The sequence below is a fragment of the Lutra lutra genome, chromosome 8 (genome assembly GCF_902655055.1).
Source record: "Lutra lutra chromosome 8, mLutLut1.2, whole genome shotgun sequence".
NCBI classification, from domain to species: domain Eukaryota; kingdom Metazoa; phylum Chordata; class Mammalia; order Carnivora; family Mustelidae; genus Lutra; species Lutra lutra.
The window spans coordinates 42,830,093-42,852,667 of NC_062285.1; the positions used below are offsets into that span (position 1 = coordinate 42,830,093).

The window sequence follows — 22,575 nt, forward strand, 5'->3', positions numbered from 1 at the left end:
GGCTCAGCGGGTTGAGCCGCTGCCTTCGGCTCGGGTCGTGGTCTCAGGGTCCTGGGATCGAGCCCCGCATCGGGCTCTCTGCTCAGCGGAGAGCCTGCTTCCTCCTCTCTCTCTGCCTGCCTCTCTGCCTGCTTGTGATCTCTCTCTGTCAAATAAATAAATAAATAATCTTTAAAAAAAAAATTATCGAAATTCCTGGAAGGGATTTTTTTTTTTGATTCATCTTTTGTCTTTCTAATCCTGTACCTATTCCCTATTGGTTACTTCAAATATTATTAACTGGATTTTTATTACTATTTCTATAGCTATGTTATAAATGTTACAAAAAGGCAAAGGGAAGAACTCACCACAAAGCACATGTACAATGTTTGCATGACAGATCTCACTGGAAAAAAAAAAATCAACTGTAATAATTCCTATTAAAAGCCATATTGTTAACCCTGTCCCTACCCCCACATAGACTCCTAGGCCACCTCAATCAGGCCTAGCATCGAGGGACATGATGGACCCATGGCATATAAGGAATCACCCTGACATTAAGGGACAAAACAATGATCATCAATGCTTTCTGCCAGAAAATTATTGATCAAAGTGGGAGGGACACTACGGGGAAGCAATGAGAAAAAAACTGTCTAAAGGCCCTGACATAAGGGAGGCCATTTTTTAATTTCTTTCTAAGTCAACACGACTACATAAATTTTGTTTAAACCAGAAGCCTGATTTAAGGCCTCAAGCGTCTGCTTTACAAATGAGCAGCCTGAAGGAAAGCCTCCTGTCCTTACGAATTCGATCAATGCTTATTCCTATATTCTATGCCTACATAGTAATCTATAACTTTTTTGAGAGATGGTACCTCTGACATATTGATTTATGGCTCTTTATGTAAAAAAAGTATATAATCCTGTGAAAACTGTTCACTCCCTAGAGCGCTTTCTCCCCTGTGAAGACTGTTTTCCAGGCAGCTGTCCTAATTTGGGCTCCAATAAAACTCTCTTCTTTCTTCTCATATTAGAGTTCTTTCGGATCAATTTATGTTGACAGAACGAATATAGCATGTTGTGCTTTATAAAGCCATAAGTATGTGTACCTTTAATGTGGCAGTTTAGGTGGCATAGAGGGACCCCCCCCCCCCCCAATTGGCTTTGTTTCTGTCTTTGTCCATTTGGACTGCTGTACCAAAATACCACAGACTGGGTGTCTTACAAACAACAGAAATTTATTTCTCACAGTTCGGGATGCTGGAAGTCCAAGATCAGGGTGCCAGCATGGTTGGATGGGGGACGACTTTGGTGTTGCAGAATTTTTCGTGTTCTCACATAGGGCTGGGGAGCCATCTGGGGTTTCTCCCCAGCCCTGGGGCTCTTTTAAAAGAGAACTAAGCCCACCCTTAGAAGGCCCCTCTTCTTAGGGTTTTTCTATGTCAGGACTTTTCACTGTTTGGTTTTACTGAACAATAAGTGAATTGGTATTTTGCCAAGCATTGTTTATATTAGAGTTTAAAAATTTTTTTTTTCTTTTTAATTTATTGGACAGACAGAGATCACAAGTAGGCAGAGAGGCAGGCAGAGAGAGAGGAGGAAGCAGGCTCCCTGCGGAGCAGAGAGCCCGATATGGGGCTTGATCCCAGGGCTCGATCCCAGGATCCTGGGATCATGACCTGAGCCGAAAGCAGAGGCTTAACCCACTTAGCCACCCAGGCACCCCAAGAGTTTTTGACAATAATGCTGATACCCTGTATGTTGTAGTGATGGAATTCTCTTCCTGACTCCTGATGTTTCCTTATAGGAATCCTCCTCTAAGAAAGCTGAAATCTACCTGTGTGCTACAGAGCCCTGGGGAGATTGTAGCTTTGAGTTGAGTGCTTGGCTAAGGGAGGCTGTGCTAATTTGGCCAATGGCATTCCACATTCAGGACCAAGGAGGAAATTGTTAAGACTGACTGATCTGGAGTTCAAACGGCTTGTTCACAGGCTGGGGAGTGGCAGAGTCTCAAAAATTTGCTGGGTGGGTTTCAAGGTCATACACATATTGCAGGTGGGCTTGGTGGCATTGCCTGTGCCCTAATTCGTGAAGTCACTGTAATCTGTTAGTGAAACTAAAAAGGGGAAGAAAAACTGGCATCAGGGCCTCTGGCAGAGGTACTGGTCCTTAAACTAAGGGCACAGGCTTCTGAAACTTCAGTAGGAACTGCAGTTTCAAGAATCTACTGGAGGTCTTCTCTAGCTGAAACAAACACGGGGATCAGGTCTTTAGAGATTCCATAAAAGGGGCAAAAGCCACTGAAGGGAAACCATCTGTCCTCTACATTGTGGAGTCTGGATTGTAGGCAGAGCTCACCTATCAATGCAACACTGGGCACCAGAAGTTTGGAACCAAGGGGGAAACTGGAAATGAAATGTTCCATTCAGGGAGACCCGCATATGGTAAGCATAGAATGTCCAAATTAACCTTTTTCGAAATGATTCCTTTCACTTGTGCTTAAGTTCACCAGCTATGGATTCTGAACGGCTAGCATAAACCTAAGGGCATTAAGGTGAGGTCAAAAAATATTTTCTCCTTCCCTCAGATACACATAAATTTCTTCGTCAGTCCTTGGCAACATTAAGTATGGATTTGGAAATATAATTGTAATTTTTTCTGGGATGTTTGCTTTGGGGTCTGGGGTTGGCTGTTTTTAGACATTTTGTGGTTGTGGGGCTGGTGGTGTGATATTCTTGCGCCTCATGAACTCTTTGGATTTTTCAAAACTGGACTCGGGAAAGGTTGGCTTGGGAGCTAGCACAGTCTCCGAAATCTTGCAGGACCTAACTCACGCAGATTTCACACCCTCGCTGTTGAAATCGCCAGAGGTTAACGCTGTGACCGCCGAGCAGCGGGGATAGGTACGGTGCCCTAAGCACGGCTGGGGCTCGATGTCAGTCTCACTGTCCTTGGTTAGAAAGCGGGAGGCTGTACCTGCGCCCAGGCACACCCTCTGGGCCCACCAGGAACTTCTCCAAGTTCCAGGCGCCGTCGTTGGGGCACACGGGAGATCAGGTGATGAACTTGGGGTCGGTCCTGAGCGCAGTGGTGTGATCACTGGGGGCGGGCAGAGTCCCCGCAGGAAGGCGGAGACACGGTGAGCGCGGTGAGCCGTTCCCCTCTACGTCTCGAAAAGGTGGGCTCGAACCTGCTGCCGGGTGGGACGTACTCAAGGGGATTCAGGGGATTCAGGATCTCTTCGTTCCTGGCGTTTACTCCTGATGCATGAACTGGTTGCACCGGAAGCCAGGAAGCTGAGCACCACCAGTCCCCCGAGCCGGAGGCCCCGCTGCAGCTCGTGTATCTGGGCGGAGTCCCGGACTGTTGTGCCTCAGAGAGAGGCCACATTCTCAGCACCTTGTCCCGCGGGGAGCCCGGCAGCCTGGGCGCGCAGAGAAGCCTGCACCGAGCTAGGGGCCACAGCCAAGAGCTGAGCTGCGCACTGGGGTGGGGGTGTGTGTGTGTGTGGCTGTAGGACCGGAGTGCCTATTGTTGGCATTTTTTTTTTCTTTTTAAGACTGTATTTATTTATTTGACAGAGAGATTACAAGTAAGCAGAGAAGCAGGCAGAGAAAGAGGAGGAAGCAGGCTCCCCACTGAGCAGAGAGCCCCATGCGGGGCTCGATCCTAGGACTTTGAGATCATGACCTGAGCCAAAGGCAGAGGCTTAACCCACTGAGCCACCCAGGCACCCCATTGTTGGCATTTCTTAATACTGTCATTTAATCTCATTGCTGAGCTCTGAGGGCTATCTTGGTTAACAAGAATGTAATGCAGATGGGAATGGAAGAGGTGAATTTTCGATCTTGGGTGCAGAATGTATTTAACATTAATGCTTTGCTCAGAATCATTCTGGGGACTGCGTGCTGGAGGGCGCAAAAGAGGAACAGCAATTGGCCCTGGGTGAATGGAGCCCTAATTAGATTCCTGTTCTTTTTTCTCCTGGGTAGACTGCCACATCCTTAGTTGATGATATGTTTAATTGTCAAATCTACCAGGTTAAAGAGGAAATGCCGTGGAAGTGTTGGGGTGAGGGGAAATGTTTGTACCACCTCTGATAGAGCTTTCCTGATGGACAGAGCTCCACCATAGGACTGTTGTGGCCACTCCATTCCATCTCTCACTTATCCCCTGGGAGGAAGAGTGACTTATTTAACTGGTAAAGATGGGAAGAATAAATGGGGGGGCGGCCCTTACCTTGGCCTTTCTTCCTTTTGAGAGTTAGCTGCCCACAGGGAACATATGTTCTCTGCTTGAGAAAGTCTTCCCTGGCCTAGTACTGTCTGTGTCTAGAAGGGTAATTCTAATTCTGGGGTTTAATTAGCCACCATTTGTCTTTTACGCTAGGCTACTTACTCTATCTTGGCTTTTATTGCCATTAAAGATAATATTTTGAGCTCCATTTGCTGCTTTTGTTTGATTTCTCACTTTCTGTAAAACTTGGAACAGAAAGAAGGCTGGTAACTGACATTGTGAATACGATATTTATGATTCTGAGTAACACTAGTGATTATTTTCTAAAATAGCCTTAGGACTGGGTGTTACACGTAAACAATTGAATCTTGGAACACTACACAAAAAACTAATGACGTACTGTATGGTGACTAACACAACATAAAAAAAAATATTAATAAAAAAATAAAATTTCCTTAGGGCACCTGGGTGGCTCAGTGGGTTAAGCATTCTATTCTTGATCTCAGCTCAGATCTTGATCCTAGGGTTGTGAGCTCAAGCCTTACACTGGGGTCCACGCTGGGTGTGGAGCCTACTTAAAAAAGAAAGAAAGAAAGAAAGAAAGAAAGAAAGAAAGAAAGAAAGAAAGAAAATCTGGGGTGCCTGAGTGGTTCAGTTGGTTAAGTATCCAACTCTTGATTTTGGCTCAGGTCATTGATCACCTCAGGGTTGTGGAATCTAGCCTGAGTGCTGAGTCTGCTTGTCCCCCTCTCTCTACTCCTTCCCCTGCTCTCTCTCTTTCTCTAAAATAAATAAATAAAAAAAATAAAATCTTAAAAAAAAAGTCCTTTTCATGTTTATACACATTTAATACTAACATGTAAATTTCTAACTTTTGTTTGTATATTCGCATTATCACATCAGCTGGGGTTCAGATGACCCTGAGGGTGACAATGAGCAGCACCATTTTTATGACTCCCAATGATACTGAGCAGATTATGTAACGGTTTCAAGGCTGTCACTGTGAGAGGTCTTGGCTTGTGCTCTTGCTGAACGGGAGAAGGTGGCCAGGCCCAGAGATGCCATCTCATGTGTGATTTGTTGTCTTCTTGAGATTTATTTATTTATTTAAAAGATTATTTGTTTATTTATTTGACAGAGAGAGAGAGGCAGAAAGAGAGAGAGGGAACACAAGCAGGGGGAGTGGGAGGAGGAGAAGCAGGCTTCCCACGGAGCGGGTTGCCTGATGTGGGACTCAATCCCAGGACACTGGGATCATGACCGGAGCCAAAGGCAGACACTTAACCGACTGAGCCACCCAAGTGCCCCTCTTCTTGAGATTTAGAGAGAAAAACAAAATATTGTCGTTGGACGGCAAAATTGAAGAGTTGAAGTCAAAACACATGTGAGGGTAGGAGGGAGTCACTGACTTTTACAATGAGTGTTGAATTCAGAAGGCAAAGGAGAAGCAAGCTTGGACAATTTGGTAAGATGTTCTCCACCCCCTGCCCCCTGCTGTGTACTGAGGCATGCTGGGAAGCTCTTGAGGAGACCGCCTTTGCTGCTGCTCTGGTGGTACTTGGAGATGACGTTGTTGTTGTGTAAGGGCCTATTCAGCCAGAGTGGCCCCACCCCAGTTGAACTGCCATTTTGTTGTAAAACTTAAATTGACTCTGCACCCCGCGCCCCCGCCCCCTCGTCCCCCCGCCCCCAGGGGAACTTACTTTAAAACAAGTCCCGGAAACCAGTACCAGGTAACAAAGCCCAAATACAAGGGTGGGTCAGGCCAGGTGGAGGTATTCAATCAGTGGGGGCGCATACTGTTTCCTAGCTACCAAGGAGTATGGGCCCCACCCTTTGGGCACCTTTTGGGCACCAATTCTAACCAAGGTGATAGGCTGGTTCAGATTCTACTAGGGTAAATTGTAATTCATTTGGTCACTTAGCATGACTGTGCAGCTTTCTCTGTGTGTTACAATTTCATTGGCCTCCTGTGTGTGGCCAGGTCCAACCACATGGCCTTTGCTCTATAAAAGTTAGTCTGTGAAACAGAGAGGCGTCGTCCTCTCTGTAAGGGGCGGCCCCAACTGGTCTGCTTGATGGTCGGTTTGATTCTTGATGCTTGGTGCGAAATAAAGCTTTGCTTGATCTTTGCTTTGTATCAGTCTTGCTCCTTTAATCACGGACCCATTATTGGGGGACCCAACAGTTGTTTATTGAGGAAGAGCTTACTTAGCACTAGATACATGCTGATATAGGTCTATATGCTAGATATCAGGTTTCTCATCTAGTCATGGCTACCGTAGGTCCTGATGTTACAGAATTGCAGGGTTCTTGTCTCATGGAGTCAAAGAATGAATCTCACGGACATGAAAGGGGCAAGTGAAGTGATGGTTTGTTAAGTGAAGGTGAGAGCAGAAAGGAAAGAGAAAAGCTCTCTAGAGTGAGAGGGGTCCTGAATGGGTGGCCACTGTGGGCTCTCGCTGGAGTCTTTTATGGAGAGCTGACTGGGAAGATTGTGGCCTTGAAATTCTTGGTGCTGTCTTGGTTTGAGCAAGGACTGCTGACAACATCCTTAATGGCTCACTTCTCTGAGGTCTGGTCATTTTCTGCGATTACAAGGAAGCTGGCAACCGCCCCCCCCCCCCCCCCCAAAAAAACCCACCCTCCCTAACGTCCAGGACCAGGTGGGCTGGTTTGTTCCCTTACCTCTGGTTTTGTACACCTCAGCATTTCTCCACATTTGGGATTTCTGTGAGCCTAGTCAGGAGTCAGGGGCCTCCTGTGTCTCCCTGCCTAGACCTTAACCCTTTCCTTACTCACTGACAATGATAGCTGTGTCTGAGGGAAGTGATACATACGTACATATATATTTTAAAGATTTTATTTATTTACTTGTCAGAGAATGAAAAAAAGCACAAGTAGGGGGAGCAGCAGGTCAGAGGACAAGCAGGCTCCCAGCTGAGGAGGGACCCCCCTGATGCAGGACTCGATCCCAGGACCCTGGGATCATGACCTGAACAGAGGGCAGACACTCAACCGACTGAGCCACAGGTGTCCCTGAGAAAGATAGTATTATCCCCATTTTACACATAATAAAGCTGGAGCTTGGAGGGATTAAGTAACTTTTCCAAGGTCACACTCCCCAAAGCAGCGGTAAATGGTCAGAACTCATTGACTCATTCCGTCAGTCATTTCTCAGGTACTCACTGAGTGTGTTGTATCAGCCATTGTTCGTAGTTGCAGGCATTGGAGACCAACTCTGATAGATTTGAGCAGAAGAGGAATTTATTAGAGGGATCCTGGATTGATTGTTCACAGAAATGCTGGGAGCACTGGAGCACCAAGCGTGGAAGCTTCACAGCAGGAGCAATGGTCAGAATATGGCTGCCTTGGGGCGCCTGGGTGGCTCAGTTGGTTAAACTCCCGGCTTCGGCTCAGGTCATGATCCCAGGGTCCTGGGATGTGGTGAAGACAGATGAATCAGACCCTTCGGAGACCTTACAGATTCATATTCTCTTCCTTCTAATGTGCACATTTATTTGGCACCATAGTTTGCAAAACTCTTTCATTCTTGTTATTTTCCTGACAGCCATGTAAAGCAGGCAGAATGGATGTTATCTCTATTTTATACTCGAAGAAGCTAAAAAGTTAGGTAAGGAGCCAGTGCTCTGATTCCAGGCCCAGTGCTGGTGAGTCAACCAGCAAATAATTCCAAGGCATCTGGTTTCCCCACTCTTTTTTTTTTTTTAAAGATTCTATTTATTTATTTGAGAGAGAGAGAGAGATCCGGGGAAGGCTCAGAGGGAGCCCAACTCAGGGGCTGGATCTAGGACCCCAGGATCATGACCTGAGCAAAGGCTGACCCCTAACCCACTGAACCACCCAGGCGCCCTTCCCTCCCGACATTTTAATGCTCCCCAAATTGGGAGGCATCTTATAATCAATGGTATATCATAGTTTATTTGGCAGCTCCTTATTCCTAGTGGTATGTAAACTAAGAGATCTTCTTCCATTGATAAGGTGTAGAGTCCTTGGAATGCAGTCATTAGATAGGAGTAGGAAGTAAAGTAATAAGGGCCCTAAGGTGATCCAAGAGATCAGGTAAGACTGTGGGGGAATTGTGCAGCCCCCATCCCTTGGTCCCCTTTACAAGTCTGAATTCCAAAAGGCTTTTTATCTCCCCCAAGTGTGGCACCAAAACTCATTTGTCAGCAAAACCTGATCCAAACTGATATGAAGTAATTTATAAGGGATACATAAATATAATATATAATTATAACCAAATTATAATTTTAATTATTCTGCTTACCATGAAGATCAATATGTGTAGCTGCAGACATACTTTTAATTTTAATTTAATTTATTTATTTGACAGATGGCGAGAGAGGAACACAAGCAGGGGGAGTGGGAGAGGGAGAAATGGGCTCCCCGCTGAGCAGGGAGCCAGATGTGGGACTCGATCCTAGGACCCTGGGACCATGACCCAAGCCGAAGTCAGAGGCTTAATGACTGAGCCACCCAGGCGCCGTAGCTGCAGAAATATTAATGTTTGATAATGGAGCATTATTCCAGCCCCTTGAGGGGAGGGAGGGGGGAGGTGTTACCAAATATTGGGGCCATGTACTGCACTGTCTTTTTAAAATCTGCAAAATTCTGGATTTTGAAACCCATTTGGACCCAAGGGTTATGGGTAAGGGATTCTGGATTGTATCTGAACCAGGGCTTGACTGGTAGATAGAATTCAGATGTTTGGAGATGTGGGTCTAGGTCTCAGTCATTATCCAACTGTTAAGTGTGCTTTAGGAGCAGAGATAACTCGCATTTTTTATAAGTACTCTCCCTTAAGTCATGATTCATACACTGTTGGAAGGTTGGACTTTCTGGGTTTGGTTCCCCCCGCCACAGTACTAATCCCCTCCTTTTCCCACAAATCACCTGACTTCCCTGAAAACTCTAACACACCCTTTGGCTAGAAAAGAACATTGAGTAATTGGTGGAATTCCCCTCTTTTTTCCGTCCCTGGAGCCCTGGATGGAGGGACCTCGGGTACGACCGAAGTATGCAGTTCTAGTTTCAAAAGCAGAGGGAGCTCCAAGATCAAGGCTGAGTTACCATTTCCCTTATCATGGTCTCCCAGCCCCCTCTTTGTTTAGATCAGGGAATTTCAGACATGCACACTGGGATAGAGAATCATAGGAACAGAACCAGGACTGAGAGGCCGGCGGTGGTTCCTGCAGAGGGAGCGTCCAGGCCCGGTGCTGCTCTCCCTGGGAGCTGGCAGGATTGCCCAGCATGCCCACTGGCATGAGAGAAGGGACCTACCCACTTGTTCCCGCCTGTTTCTGAAGGTAAAAACCTTAAAAATTGAAGAGCAGGACTTTGATGGAAGGAAAAAGAAAGGCAGAGAACTTCACACGGGAAGGTTTTGGGCAAAGATGGAGGGCTGGAAGGAACAAAATAAAAGGGGGCAGAATATAGGCAACCTCTTTCTCTTAGGTTGCCCCTCCCTTCCGTTGCTGTTACCCCACTACTTACCATGGTTTTCAGGCTTAGAAACATTTTTGGCAAGACTCTTTGAGGAACTGTGGAAAGATATCTCATATTTTTTAGTAAAGGAAAACACCCCAAACCCTGGAAAATTAATGTAGGAAATTGAGGGAATACCTTTCCTTTCCTTTTGTGTTTCTTGTCATTCAGCTGCCCTTTGTCTCATTCCCTACCCAACCCTGTCTCAGACCACTTCTCCCAAGGTCACTGCCTTCCCCTAGTAAAAGCAGCTCATCCCTCCATCTGTGGTCATTGGGAGCGCCCACAGAAATGCACCATCATAAATGTAGTAAAGAGAGCTGGTGCGAAGTGATGAAGGGGATCTATGCCAAAAGAGGAGGGAGAAATGTGCTAGATTGATAGTCATGATGGGAAAAGACTCCTGAAAACCTGAGTGGAAATGGCGATACTGTTTTGTGAGGGCGGGAGAGAGACTGGTAGAGAGGGGACGGGGGTCCCCGGTGGGGGTGAGGGAGGATGAGGAGAAAATTGAGAGAATGCGCTCATTTTTTTTTGGAGAAAAACTGGGAGAAGATCCAGAGAAGCAATGGGAGAAGGAGAAGATTGAGTTTTAGTCTAGAAAATGAATTGAGGTAGAACCAGGGACGGTGTGAGAGGACAGGCATCATGTGGTGATTGGTGTGTGGCTTTGTTTAACTTGTGTGTTACTGTTATAAGGTGACACTGAACCCCAGGTGACCCCCACCACCAAAGCAAGTGCCTGTGTTTGTTTGACAAATACGGCTAGCCCTACCGCCCCTGTGCTCCAAAGTCCATTGGCGCAGAGAGCCAGGACCTAGAGGCGTGCTGTTCACCAGGGATGAACAAATTTCCAGAGATGTGGTAAGTGATCACGAGTCTACAGAGATGTCTGTGGTCTCTACTCCCTTTATCTTCTCGAGCAAACGGCTCATATCTGAAGCCCAGGTTTTGGTTTGACTTAGGTCTTTTTGCTTTACCCCAGCCTAAGATTCTCCCATGTGCTGCTGCCATCTTCCCTTCTACCTAGTTTCCTCCCTCCCCCAACCCCTTCTACCCATGACAAATGCTAGGGCAGCGCACTAGTCTGCCAGTAGTACCTGGGTCACCCCTCTCTCCACATGTGTTTTTTTTTTTTCCAGGTCCTTTTTCATATTTTCCCTTTTAGCATCAGTTTATGCTGAGCCTACTATGTATGGGGAGATCCTGTCCCCTAACTATCCTCAGGCGTACCCCAATGAGATAGAGAAATCTTGGGATATAGAAGTTCCTGAAGGGTATGGGATCCATCTCTACTTCACCCATCTGGACATAGAGCTGTCAGAGAACTGCGCATATGACTCAGTGCAGGTATTTATGATAAGCACATAAAGGACAGGGCTGGGGTGGTGTCGGTGAAATGTTCCATTCTCTCTGTCCCCTTCTCCGACCTCCATGCCGAAATATTACCCTTTCTTAGCTTCCTTTGGACTCTTCTCTTAGATAATGTCAGGAGACTTTGAAGAAGGGAAACTCTGTGGGCAGAGGACCAGCAAGAATCCTGGCTCCCCAATTGTGGAAGAGTTCCAAGTCCCCTACAACAAACTCCAGGTGGTCTTTAAGTCAGACTTCTCCAATGAAGAGCGTTTCACTGGGTTTGCTGCCTACTATGTTGCTGTAGGTAAGGCTCAGCCTTCTCTATGTGCCTTAGTGATCCAGCCAAAAGATTAGAAGGAGAACGAACACTGAGTGATTGATTCTATGAATAAGGATTCTGTTCATGAGTGTAACTCTTAGAAGGTGTTGGCTGGACTTGGGTCTATGAATTGCCTTTGTGAAATTCCAACACAAGATTATATCTCAGTGGTGATGATGATAATGTAAAAATAGGTAAATAAATAGTAATTTATGGAGAACCACTATACATTGGGCACTGTATTAGGAATTTTACCTATATTCACTTAATCTTCACCTCAGCCCTTCAAAGTAAGTGTAATGATCTCCACTTAAAGATAAGGAAAGTGAGGACCAGGGAGGTTAAGTAACTTGCCAAGAATCACACGGGGAATGCACCATATTCAAACCCACCCAATGGCAAACAAACCTTCAAATTTGGTGTGCTTCTACCCCTAACTCTAGGTTAAAGTGAAGTTAGAGGGGCGCCTGGGTGGCTCAGGGGGTTAAGCCTCTGCCTTCGGCTTAGGTCATGATCTCAGGGTCCTGGGATGGAGTCCCACATCGGGCTCTCTGCTCGGAAGGGAGCCTGCTTCCTCCTCTCTCTTTCTCTGCCTACTTGTGATCTCTGTCAAATGAATAAACAAAATCTTAAAAAAAAATTAAAGTGAAGTTAGATCATCTCATAAGGCCTAACTATTGTTTAGATTTGGCAGAAATGCCCAAATCCTCTAGAGTGGTGAGCGTACTGATTGCTCTTCCCCTCAGAAGGCATCTCATCATGTTCAGCCTTTGGAGTGTTGTTTCTGGAGCTGAAATGCTCCATTTGTGAGAAAGGCCAAGGGCCTCTCCCATTGAGAGTTCCCTTACAGACATGTGACGGTGGGGCACAGCTCCACAATTGTATTTCAGAAGCGTAACGTAGAATATAATACCATCCTGAGATGTGATTCATCCATTCATGTTAGCAACAGGCCTTTCCTACTTCTTCTTACCCTTGTAGTTTTGGGTTGAAACTCATTTTTCCTTCTAGGTCTTTGTTCCTGACCTCAATATTTCTCTACTTTTTTTAGATATAAATGAGTGCACTGACTTCGCAGATGCCCCTTGTAGCCACTTCTGCAACAACTTCATTGGTGGTTACTTCTGCTCCTGCCCCCCAGAATACTTCCTCCATGATGATATGAAGAATTGCGGAGGTGACCTTGGCATCAAGTGGAGTGCATGTCCCTGGGATCTGGAGTGGCTTGAGGCTTCGGTTACAGCTTTGTTGACCCTTCCAATTTTGACTAGCCTCAGCCTTGCTTTGGCACCTATCTTTAGTTACCCATAAGCTGGGGAGGAGCCACAAGAGTGGAGGAAGACAAGCCCACAGGGCCAAGTTAAATGATTGGAGAGGAGAGATAGATGACTGTGGAGAGTCTGCCTGGGGCTGTTCTTAAGCCTGAGGGGCTCTATCACGAGCAATGTGATGGAAGCCCCATAGGCATTGGGTATCTCTATTGATTCATATTGGATATGTAACTGTGGCATGTGGGCTCCAGTCTGGGATGGTCAGTTCATGAGAAGAGTCATAGAATGGGGCAGGATCTCCTTTGCTTGACTCTGTATTTGATTTGTCTTTTTTTCTTTTTCTCTCTCAGTCAATTGCAGTGGGGATGTGTTCACTACACTCATTGGGGAGATTGCAAGTCCCAATTATCCCAATCCATACCCAGAGAACTCAAGGTGTGAATATCAGATCCTGTTGGAGGAGGGATACCAAGTGGTGGTGACTATGCGGAGGGAAGATTTTGATGTGGAAGCAGCTGATTCGGAGGGCCACTGCCCTGACAGTTTACTTGTGCGTGATGAGTGATTAGTTTTCCTCCCATCTCATGCAGAGATTTCTCCTCAAAGACAAATTCTCTTTCTTTCTGTCCCCTCTTTTCTTCCCTTCTCCTTCTTATTTGATGCTTCTTTTATTACCTCCTTTACTTTTATCCCCTCCATCATATCTTTCTTTTGGTCCCTTCTCTCTTCTGATTTCATCATTTCGTTTCTTTTTAGTTTGTTGCAAGAGACAAGCAATTTGGTCCCTACTGTGGTAATGGATTCCCTGAGCCACTAAATATTGAAACCAAGAGTAACACTCTTAATGTCATCTTCCAAACTGACCAAACAGGGCAAAAAAAGGGCTGGAAACTTCGCTACCGCGGAGATCGTGAGTAACCTAGAATTTGCTCTTTGGTGCTATCAAAGTCCTCGGATGATGTAAAAATCCAAACAGGTAGATTGTTATATGGCTAAGTATCCTGAGAGACTTAACTTCTTCAGCAAGATCTAAACCTGTCAGTAGTTGTAAAAATGCCCAAAACTCTAGGAACCCTTCAACTGGCTTGCAGGTGAGGACAACTTGGGGTGGCTAATTAGAGTGTACTAACATGGCTGGGAGGATGGAAATGGCTCAGTGACTCTTCCTGGAGGATGTCATGCCATATTATTTTAGACATCTCCTTTGGAATCTTAGGCACCAGGATTAAGGACTATTGAATGATTTCAGAAAGTATGAGGATGATATAAATAGAATTGAGATTCTCCAACTCTTTAGTAATTTTTTTTCCCCCTGTCCTTTCCAAGCAATCCCTTGTCCCAAAAAAGTTACTGCCAATTCTGTCTGGGAGCCTGAGAAACCCAAATATGTGTTCAAAGATGTGGTAAAGATAACCTGTCTGGAAGGATTTGAAGTTGTACAGGTAAAGTACCATTAGGGTCTTCTCCCTAATCCCTACATCAGGATGAGCATACTGGAATTGTCTAATGGTTTAATGAATGTCTTTGTTTGAGCAATTTAATACCTTTTCTGTAAACAGAACCCCTCAGGTCTTTAGTCCTTCCTTGTGAGTCATGGCCAGATTGACACTCTCCTTCTGCCTTAATCTTCCTAAGGAAAGGGCTCTGATATGTGGGGCAGAGTTGTCTTTTAGCCTCAACTCCTGGGTGTTTTGGGTCATTCTGCTAAGATGTCCCCAAGCTTCTTGTGGTCAGGACTCCTCATTGATCCAAGGCCAGAGATCAATTTCATTTTTGATTTTGATTTCCCATTTCTCTCCTTATAAATTAATGGTGATGTGTATTATTCTCCAGGGAAGTGTTGGCTCGACATCTTTCTATTCTACTTGTCAAAGTAACGGAAAGTGGAGTAATTCCAAACTGAAATGTCAACGTATGTATTTTTTTTTATCTTTTTAAAAAGATTTTATTTATTTATTTGACACTCAGAGATCACAAGTAGGCAGAGAGGCAGGCAGAGAGAGAGAGGAGGAAGCAGGCTCCCCGCCGAGCAGAGAGCGCGATGTGGGGCTCGATCCCAGGACCCTGGGATCATGACCTGAGCCGAAGGCAGCGGCTTAACCCACTGAGCCACCCAGGCGCCCCTCCTTGTCACTTTCAAGGGGCTACCTGAACTGGCAGGACTCAGTGGTCTGGGGAGATTCCTCGAAGGTGGGCTCGCAGATGTGGGGTGTGGGAAGGAGTGAGGGACGCAGCTGGGAGGATGGAGCTGGCTCAGTGACTCTTCCAAGAAGGAAGTGGCTCTCCTGACCATCACTTGCCTGCCTTCTTCTTCTAGCTGTGGACTGTGGCTCTCCTGAACCCATTCGGAACGGTAAAGTCGAAGATCCAGAACATACTTTATTTGGCTCTGTCATTCATTACACTTGTGAGGAGCCGTATTACTACCTAGAAGATGAAGAAAGCGGTAGGTTTCTTTGATTAGAGAAAAGGGGAGAAAGAATAAGAGTGCTGGAGAGGAAATAGAACAATCTTTCTGGGTTGGAAGAGAGTTTGGAGGGAAATGGAGGCCATGGGATGGACTTTGTTTATCCTCTTGGCTTCGTCTAAAGATACAGTTTGCCTATGGGGATGGATATAGGATCCTCCGTAGGGAATCCACAGAGGTCACTGAGCTCAGCTTCCCAACTGTGGTGGGAATTCCCCCTCCAATAGCCATTTTCATGTGGTTACCCAGCTTTTCACCAATTATTTAATGTAGAACTTACAGGAACAATGCTTCCAGTGTTAAGTTACCATACTGTGGGACTGGCCTTCTTGAGGGAGAGGCCTTGGTAGGATTAGATGAAGGCCCGGATGAGACAAGATATGTACCACCTCATTGCTTGTAATTTATTATTATTTTTTAAAGATTTACTTATTTATTTTAGACAGAGAGAAAGAGCATGAGTGGGAGGGGCAGAGGGAGAGAGAACATCAAGCTGAGCATAGAGCCTGTCATGGGGCTTGATCTCACGACCCTGAGATCATGACCTGAGCTGAAAACCAAAGAGTCAGACACTTAACCAATTGCACCACCCAGGTGCCTCCCTTTTGATTTAATTCATTTTCCCACTTGAAGTATTTTTCTAATTTTTCTCTGATTTGGAGACTGTTCCTTCCCCTCCCTTGGCAGGATGAAGGCCAGAGGGATGGGGCAGAGGGTGTTCTTAAGATTCTCTTCTAGCTGATTTGATTGGGTCCCCTCCTCAAATCCCAGAGGAACTGGGGCTCTGCATGGAAGGGGGAATGGAAAAGAGGAGATGTGGTGGTGACTGTGTGTCCCGTGTCTCTCACGCTTTTCCAGGAGAGTATCACTGCGCTGGCAACGGGAGCTGGGTCAACAAATTGCTGGGCGCGGAGCTGCCGAAATGTGTCCCAGGTAATCAGGGCTCTGTCTCAGGGAGGGAGTGTGGGCACAGGGGCTGGTGTGTGGGGCCACTCTCTAAAAGTCGCTGCAATCTTCTTGGGAAGGGACTTAACAGTCTGGACCTAACAGAGTCTATCTAGCTCAGTGAGGTGGAGGCAGCACTGGACGGTGGGCCTGCCAGGAGCTGGGGATCCATCGCAATGAGTCAGGCCAACTGACGGGAAATAGGAAATCAGCCAGAGACAGTTGGTATGAGATTCGGCACTGGTTAGGTTCGTTAATCCCTAAGAACAGGACCTGAAAATTGAGAGTGAGGAATCCACACGCAGAAATGAGACCAGCTGACTCGCCCAGTTATTTATTATTTTTTAAAAAACATTTTATTTATTTATTTGACAGAGAGGGAGAGAGATCATAAGTAGGCAGAGAGGCAGGCGGTGGGAGGGCAGGCTCCCCAAGAGCCTGATGCAGGGCTCTATCCCAGGACCCCGGGATCATGACCTGAGCTGAAGGCAGAGGCTTAACCCACTGAGCCACCCAGGCACCCGACTTGCCCAGTTATTATGTGCATGTCTATCTGGCACCCAGATATGGAGCAATGAAAGAAACAAGGAGTTGCAGACAGATCAGAATTGGATAGAAGGCTTTCAGGCAAAGCCGGAATAATAATAATGATCCTGGTAGTAACCACAGTGTTCTTGAGACCCAGGGGCTGAGCTAGTTAGTTGCATTTATTAGCTCATTCCAGTCCTTGCAACAACCCTTTGAGAAATAAGTAGCCCCATTTCACAGAGGAGTGAACTGAGTACAAGGTCACAGGGTTAGCAGGAGGCAGGAATGGGCTTTGAACCCAGGTCTGTCTGGGTCCAAAGCCTTTTATGCTGACTTCAGAGTCTATCCAGGCTGACTACAGAGAGATTTTAGGTAAGCTGACTTCCTCTGGAATAAAATTCAATTTTAGTGCTATTTGGTGATGGCAAGGTGATCAAACCTGGAATCAGTGGGGGCATGAGATGAAAGAGGAGAGAAGAGAACGCTCTCTTTGTCCTCCTTCCTTTGGATCGCTGGGAGGCACTCAGCTGCAGTTAGGACTTCAGCAAAGAAGGTGATAAACTCTCCATCCGGGCATCAGAAGACGGTGGCATGCTTGCCTCCTCCACCATCTGTGCAAGCAAAGAGTTTCCCAGCACTGTTTCCAGCTGGGCCCCTGTCCCCATGGGCCGAAGCTGGGACGAAGTGTGCCTCTAGAGGGGCCATTCATAGCAATTGAGGCCCTAGCTCGTTTGGACTCAGGAAGTCATACGCTGCTTCATTTAAACACGTCTCTCCCACAGGCCTGCCTGTGGCTTTGGAAAAGTGAGTTGTTTGGTGATTACGTTCGGGATGAATCTGGTACTGAGATAGCTGACCGAGTACAAGGTTGGCTGTATGGCACTAGAGAATTCGGAAGCCTGGCAGGTTTTTGAGTGTTTGGAGGATTTGCAGGAGGCCAACAATTTATTTCTTGCTCTCTCTCTGCCTTGTTCTTCTTCCTTCCTAGTCTGTGGTGTTCCCAGTAAGCCCTTTGAAGGAACACAGAGGATATTTGGAGGAATCTTTGCAGACATTCAAAACTTCCCCTGGCAAGTCTTCTTTGAGAACCCATGGGCTGGGGGGGTTCTTATCAATGAGTACTGGGTACTGACAGCTGCCCACGTCGTGGAGGGGAACCGTGACCCGGTCATGTACGTTGGGTCCACCTCAGTGGTCACCTCAGAACTGAGAAAAGCCCAGATGCTCACAGCCGAGCGTGTGATCATTCATCCAGGTTGGATATTCCTGGATGCCCCCGAAACGCGGAAGAACTTCGACAATGACATTGCTCTTGTGCAGCTTAGAGAGCCGGTGAAAATGGGACCCACTGTCTCCCCCATCTGCCTACCAGGCACCTCTTCAGAGTACAACCCCTCAGTGGGAGACCTGGGACTGATCTCAGGGTGGGGCCGAACAAAGGTAAGAGATCACGTAATCCTGCTCCGAGGGGCAATGTTACCTATCGCTCCCTTAGAAAAGTGCCGCGAGGTGAAAGGTAAAAATGTCAAAGTGGATATAAATTCCTATGTGTTCACGAATAACATGATCTGTGCTGGAGGGGAGAAGGGTGTTGATAGCTGTGAAGGGGACAGTGGCGGAGCCTTTGCTGTACGGGTTCCCAATGAAGAGACCCTCAAATTCTATGTAGCTGGTCTGGTGTCCTGGGGCCCCCAGTGTGGAACGTATGGAATCTATACCCGAGTGCAGAACTACATTGACTGGATAACGAAGACAATACAGGAAAATAGTACCCCCAGAATGGACTAATGCATAGATGTGCTACATGGCCCTCCAAGGGCTATGACCAGTCTGTTGGTGTCCGTTCTTTTCAATATTCCCATTATTTCACCGTGAATGAATGAAGACTTGGGAGTATGATTTAAATAGACCTTGATTATTGGGGTATCTAGCTGGAAGTAGTGTTTGGTCATTACACTGTGTCGGTCATTTGGTGTGGTTGAATCTGTGGGGTCTTCTCTCCTGAGTACCAGCTATGGATAACAACATGAGAAGAGTTCTCCTATCTTACACTGTTCTGTAAGGACTCCCCTTTCCTGATGGTTGTCTGGTATTACAGTTCTGACTCTGAAATTTATGGTTGGGCATACCCTTGATTTTTTGTTTCCCCTTTATCTGTTTGAAGTTCCATTTACTTTATCATACTCAGTGTCTACTATCTCCTTGTAATAAATCATGGTTATAACCCAGTTCTGGCTGACTTGTCTTATTCCACATCAAGACCTGAGCCGCAGAGAAGGGTGATGAAAGGCTGTTGTGTCGTGGCGGTTCAGGCATCTAGCAGCTCGTACTGCATTGTCATGAAAACAGGGAGTTCAGATTTCCTCCCCTCTTCCAGCTGAGATTTATCGTGGATCAGCAGGGACACCACCAACACAAGTGCCATAGTTTGCTTTTGAAGCTCATGAAAAAAACCTGAGCTTCATTCAGAAGTCCACATACAGAATGGGCTGTTTAAAATCTTTAAGCATAACTATGCAGCCATCGAAAACCCCCGAAATCTTGCCATTTGCAGTGACGTGGATGGAACTAGAGGGTATTATGCTGAGCGAAATAAGTCAACCAGAGAAAGACAATTATCATATGATCTCCCTGATATGAGGAATTTGAGAAACAAGGCAGAGGATCATAGGGAAAGGGAGGGAAAAATGAAACAAGACAAAACCAGAGAGGGAGACAAACCATAAGAGACTCTTAATCTCAGGAAACAAACTGAGGGTTGCTGGGTGGGAGGAGGGTGGGGGGAAATGGGCTGGTGGGTAATGGGTAGTGGGGAGGGTATGTGCTATGGGGAGTGCTGTGAATTGTATAAGACTGATGATTCACAGACCTCTCCCCCTGGACCAAATAATACATTATATGTTAACAAAAAAAAGTGTATATAAAAAAAGATCTTTAAGTGTAAAATTTTGAGGTATAAGTTGTTTTGAAGTCTCTTGAAAATTAATTTTCTTTTAATACATTTGTATAATATAATATTTTTTGTATAACACAGTATTACAACTTAGTAAAATGAAAAAAAAAAAGAAATTGAACATGCTCTCATCTGCTTTCCTCGTGGTTTTGATCAATTTGTCAGTCAGACAACAATGTGTTCTTTGAGTTAAACTCTGTGCCAAGATGTTACAGGTGAAAATTCTGGTGAGGATGCACCCAAAGGCTCTCCCTTCTATTTTTTCCCAAGGGAATGGAAATTAAAAAAAAAAAAACTTATTCTTCACCACAAATTGATTAGTAATGAAAAATGATGACATAATTGAGGCTAATTAGTTCTTGAACTGTGGACAGGAAGCCTCTCGAGGGTGGCAGCTGTCCCAACAGGGTGTCTTATGGAAGCGATGGACTGGGAGTGAGAGGAGGACTCTCTCTGGTCTGTTGAATGGGACATGAGGCTTTCAGAGATCAGTTTTCACCAGAAGCCAAGAGGTCTGTATTTGGGGCCCATCAGGAAAGGACTTTGATTTTTAGTAAACCAAAAGGGCTACATTCAATGATTGACCTTAGACTGGCGGTTAACACATGATGAAGTCAACAGAACTGTCATTGAAAGGTCTGAAGAATCAACGGAGAATTGTAATAAGGAATCTTGGAAGGACAGTGTCAAGTGAACCAAACAGCCTAAAGCCATTATTCCTTGACTGTGTACCTCATAACCACCTTTGTCTACCTGCCTGTCATTACATATGCAATGGAATTGACAGAATAACCTGGACTACCATGTTTTGGGTGGGAGAAGGGTGATTCCTCTAGAGAAAAGAAGAATTGGAAAAATATTAAGAAACTTCCTCATGTTGTAGAAACTGTCCTTCTTTTTAAATAATTGAGATAATATGAAAAAATAACCTGGAATCAGACAAGCAACAGATAAAGGAAATCCGTCTATGCCAGGATCTTCAGTCTGTTTGGGTTACTCCTTTGCGGATGACCTGGGCATTAGTGACAGAATCCGCTCATTGTTACCTTGTGCAGCAGGATGGTTATGGTTAACTTCACTACAGGATCATTTCCCTGAGTGAATGGTGGAGAGGGGTTCTTGATGAATCAGCCTCAGAGACTTCAGAGCCAGGAAGAACTCAACACCAAGGCCTGGAAGGGCTAGAGAATCATTCATTGTGACTTGAAGGATATCAATCATGTGGCCTCACGCCTCACTTGGGAAAGCAATGTGTGTCTGCTTCACCTGAAACTCAGGAAAAGACAACTTTTAAAAGCAGGTGAATTGTCATCTTTCTTTGGTCAGAAGAAAATGGACTGGTGGATCAATTTCTCATGCCAGGGAGAAAAGATGGTACCCAGGGGCTGAAGGACTTAATGGAAGGAATTGAATGGACCAGCACAAAAGGCGCTGGCAGGATTTTGGGACCCTCTAAAGTCGCTTTTAGTGTGACAATATATTCTATAGAAATGTGATGTTACACTTTTTGCATACCTGTTTGTTTTTTAACTAAAAATATGAGAAAACTGTTTTTTTTTTCTTCAGCTCTATTGAGGTATAATTGACAAAATTATAAAATATTTTAAGTATTCAATGTGATGATATCCTATACATATATATTGTGAAAGGGTACCCCCCATCACATTAATTCATCACCTCACATATTTACCCTTAAAAGTATTTTTTTGGGTGAGAACACTGTAAGTTCTAGTCCCTTAGCAAATTTCAATTATACAATGTAGTGTTATCAACTGTAGTCACCTTGTTATGCATGAGTCCTCAGACTTTATTCATCTTATACCTGAAAGCTTTTACCTTTTTACCGACCTCTCCCTGTTTCCCCTACACCTCACCTCCTGGCAACCACTGTTCTACTCTCTGATTCTATGACTTTGACTTGAAAAAAAAGTTTTTTGAAATTTCACATATAAGCAATACTGTGCAGTATTTGTCTTTGTCTGGCTTATTTCATTTAGCATAATGTGCTCCAGATTTGTCCATGTTGTCGCAAATGATAGGATTTCTTTTTTTAAAAAGCTGAATAAGTATGCTGGGTGGCTCAGTCAGTTAAGTACCTGCTTTCAGTGCAGGTCATGATCTCAGGGTCTTGGGATTGAGCCCCTGCATCGGGCTCTCCTTTTAGTGGTGAGTCTGCTTCTCCCCCTCCCTCTGTGCTCTCTCTGGCTTTCACTCTCTCTTAAATAAATACTATCTTTTTAAAAAAACGAAAAGCTGAGTAATATTCCATTATATGTAATATACACTGTATTTTCTTGATCCATTCACCTCTTGACAGACGCTTAGGTTCTTTCCATACCTTGGCTATTGTGAATAATGATGCAAAGAACATTGGAGTACAGATACCTCTTTGAGATAATGGTTTAGTTTCCTTTGAGTACATACCCCGAGGGGGTACTGCTGGATCATAAGTATTTTTATTTTATTTATTTATTTGAAAGATTTTATTTATTTATTTGACAGAAGACAGAGATCACAAGTAGGCACAGAGGCAGGCAGGAGAGAGGAGGAAGCAGGCTCCCTACTCAGCAGAGAGCCCGATTCGGGGCTCCATCCCAGGATCCTGGGATCATGACCAGAGCCGAAGGCAGAGGATTTAACCCACTGAGCCACCCAGGCGCCCTGTATTTTTATTTTTAATTACTTGAAAAAAACTCCATACTGTTGTTCATAGTGGTTGTACCAGTTTACATTCCCAACAAGAGTGTATAAGCATTCCCTTTTCTCCACATCCTTGCCAGTGTTTGTTATCTTTTATCTTTTTTTTCATAGCCATCCTAACATATGTGAGGTGATTTTTAATTGTGGTTTTGATTTGCATTTCCCTGATTAGTGATGCTGCGCACTTTTTAATGTACCCAAGGGTCATTTGTATGTCTTCTCTGGAAAAATGTCTATTCAGGTCCTTTGCCCATTTCAAAATTAGGTTACTTCCCTTTTTGCTTTTGAGTTGTATGAGTTCCCTATATATTTTG

The 22,575-nt window shown here is 45.2% G+C and overlaps 1 protein-coding gene and 1 pseudogene across 1 annotated transcript; one reads left to right on the forward strand and one right to left on the reverse strand.

Moving 5' to 3' along the window:
- Window positions 1-2,808: 2,808 nt before the first annotated feature.
- On the reverse strand, window positions 2,809-7,424 carry LOC125106853 (glutathione peroxidase 1-like; annotated as a pseudogene).
- A 1,939-nt stretch (window positions 7,425-9,363) lies between these two features.
- Window positions 9,364-18,836, forward strand: C1S (complement C1s). The gene is made up of 12 exons (XM_047739953.1): window positions 9,364-9,544; window positions 10,422-10,586; window positions 10,865-11,072; window positions 11,205-11,382; window positions 12,449-12,574; window positions 13,019-13,218; window positions 13,425-13,578; window positions 13,995-14,110; window positions 14,502-14,580; window positions 14,986-15,114; window positions 15,994-16,068; window positions 17,597-18,836. The coding sequence occupies exons 2-12, from the start codon at window positions 10,564-10,566 to the stop codon at window positions 18,394-18,396; spliced, it is 2,088 nt and encodes a 695-aa protein (XP_047595909.1). The 5' UTR covers window positions 9,364-9,544; window positions 10,422-10,563; the 3' UTR covers window positions 18,397-18,836.
- Window positions 18,837-22,575: the final 3,739 nt, after the last annotated feature.

What these genes read in the sequence shown, in the direction of transcription:
- C1S (XM_047739953.1), top strand. Translation starts at nt 10,564, where the DNA reads ATGAACAAATTTCCAGAGATGTG. An exon ending in ACTTCGCTACCGCGGAGATC is followed by an intron (nt 13,579 to 13,994) that starts GTGAGTAACCTA and finishes GTCCTTTCCAAG; the next exon opens with CAATCCCTTGTCCCAAAAAA. An exon ending in CCTAGAAGATGAAGAAAGCG is followed by an intron (nt 15,115 to 15,993) that starts GTAGGTTTCTTT and finishes ACGCTTTTCCAG; the next exon opens with GAGAGTATCACTGCGCTGGC.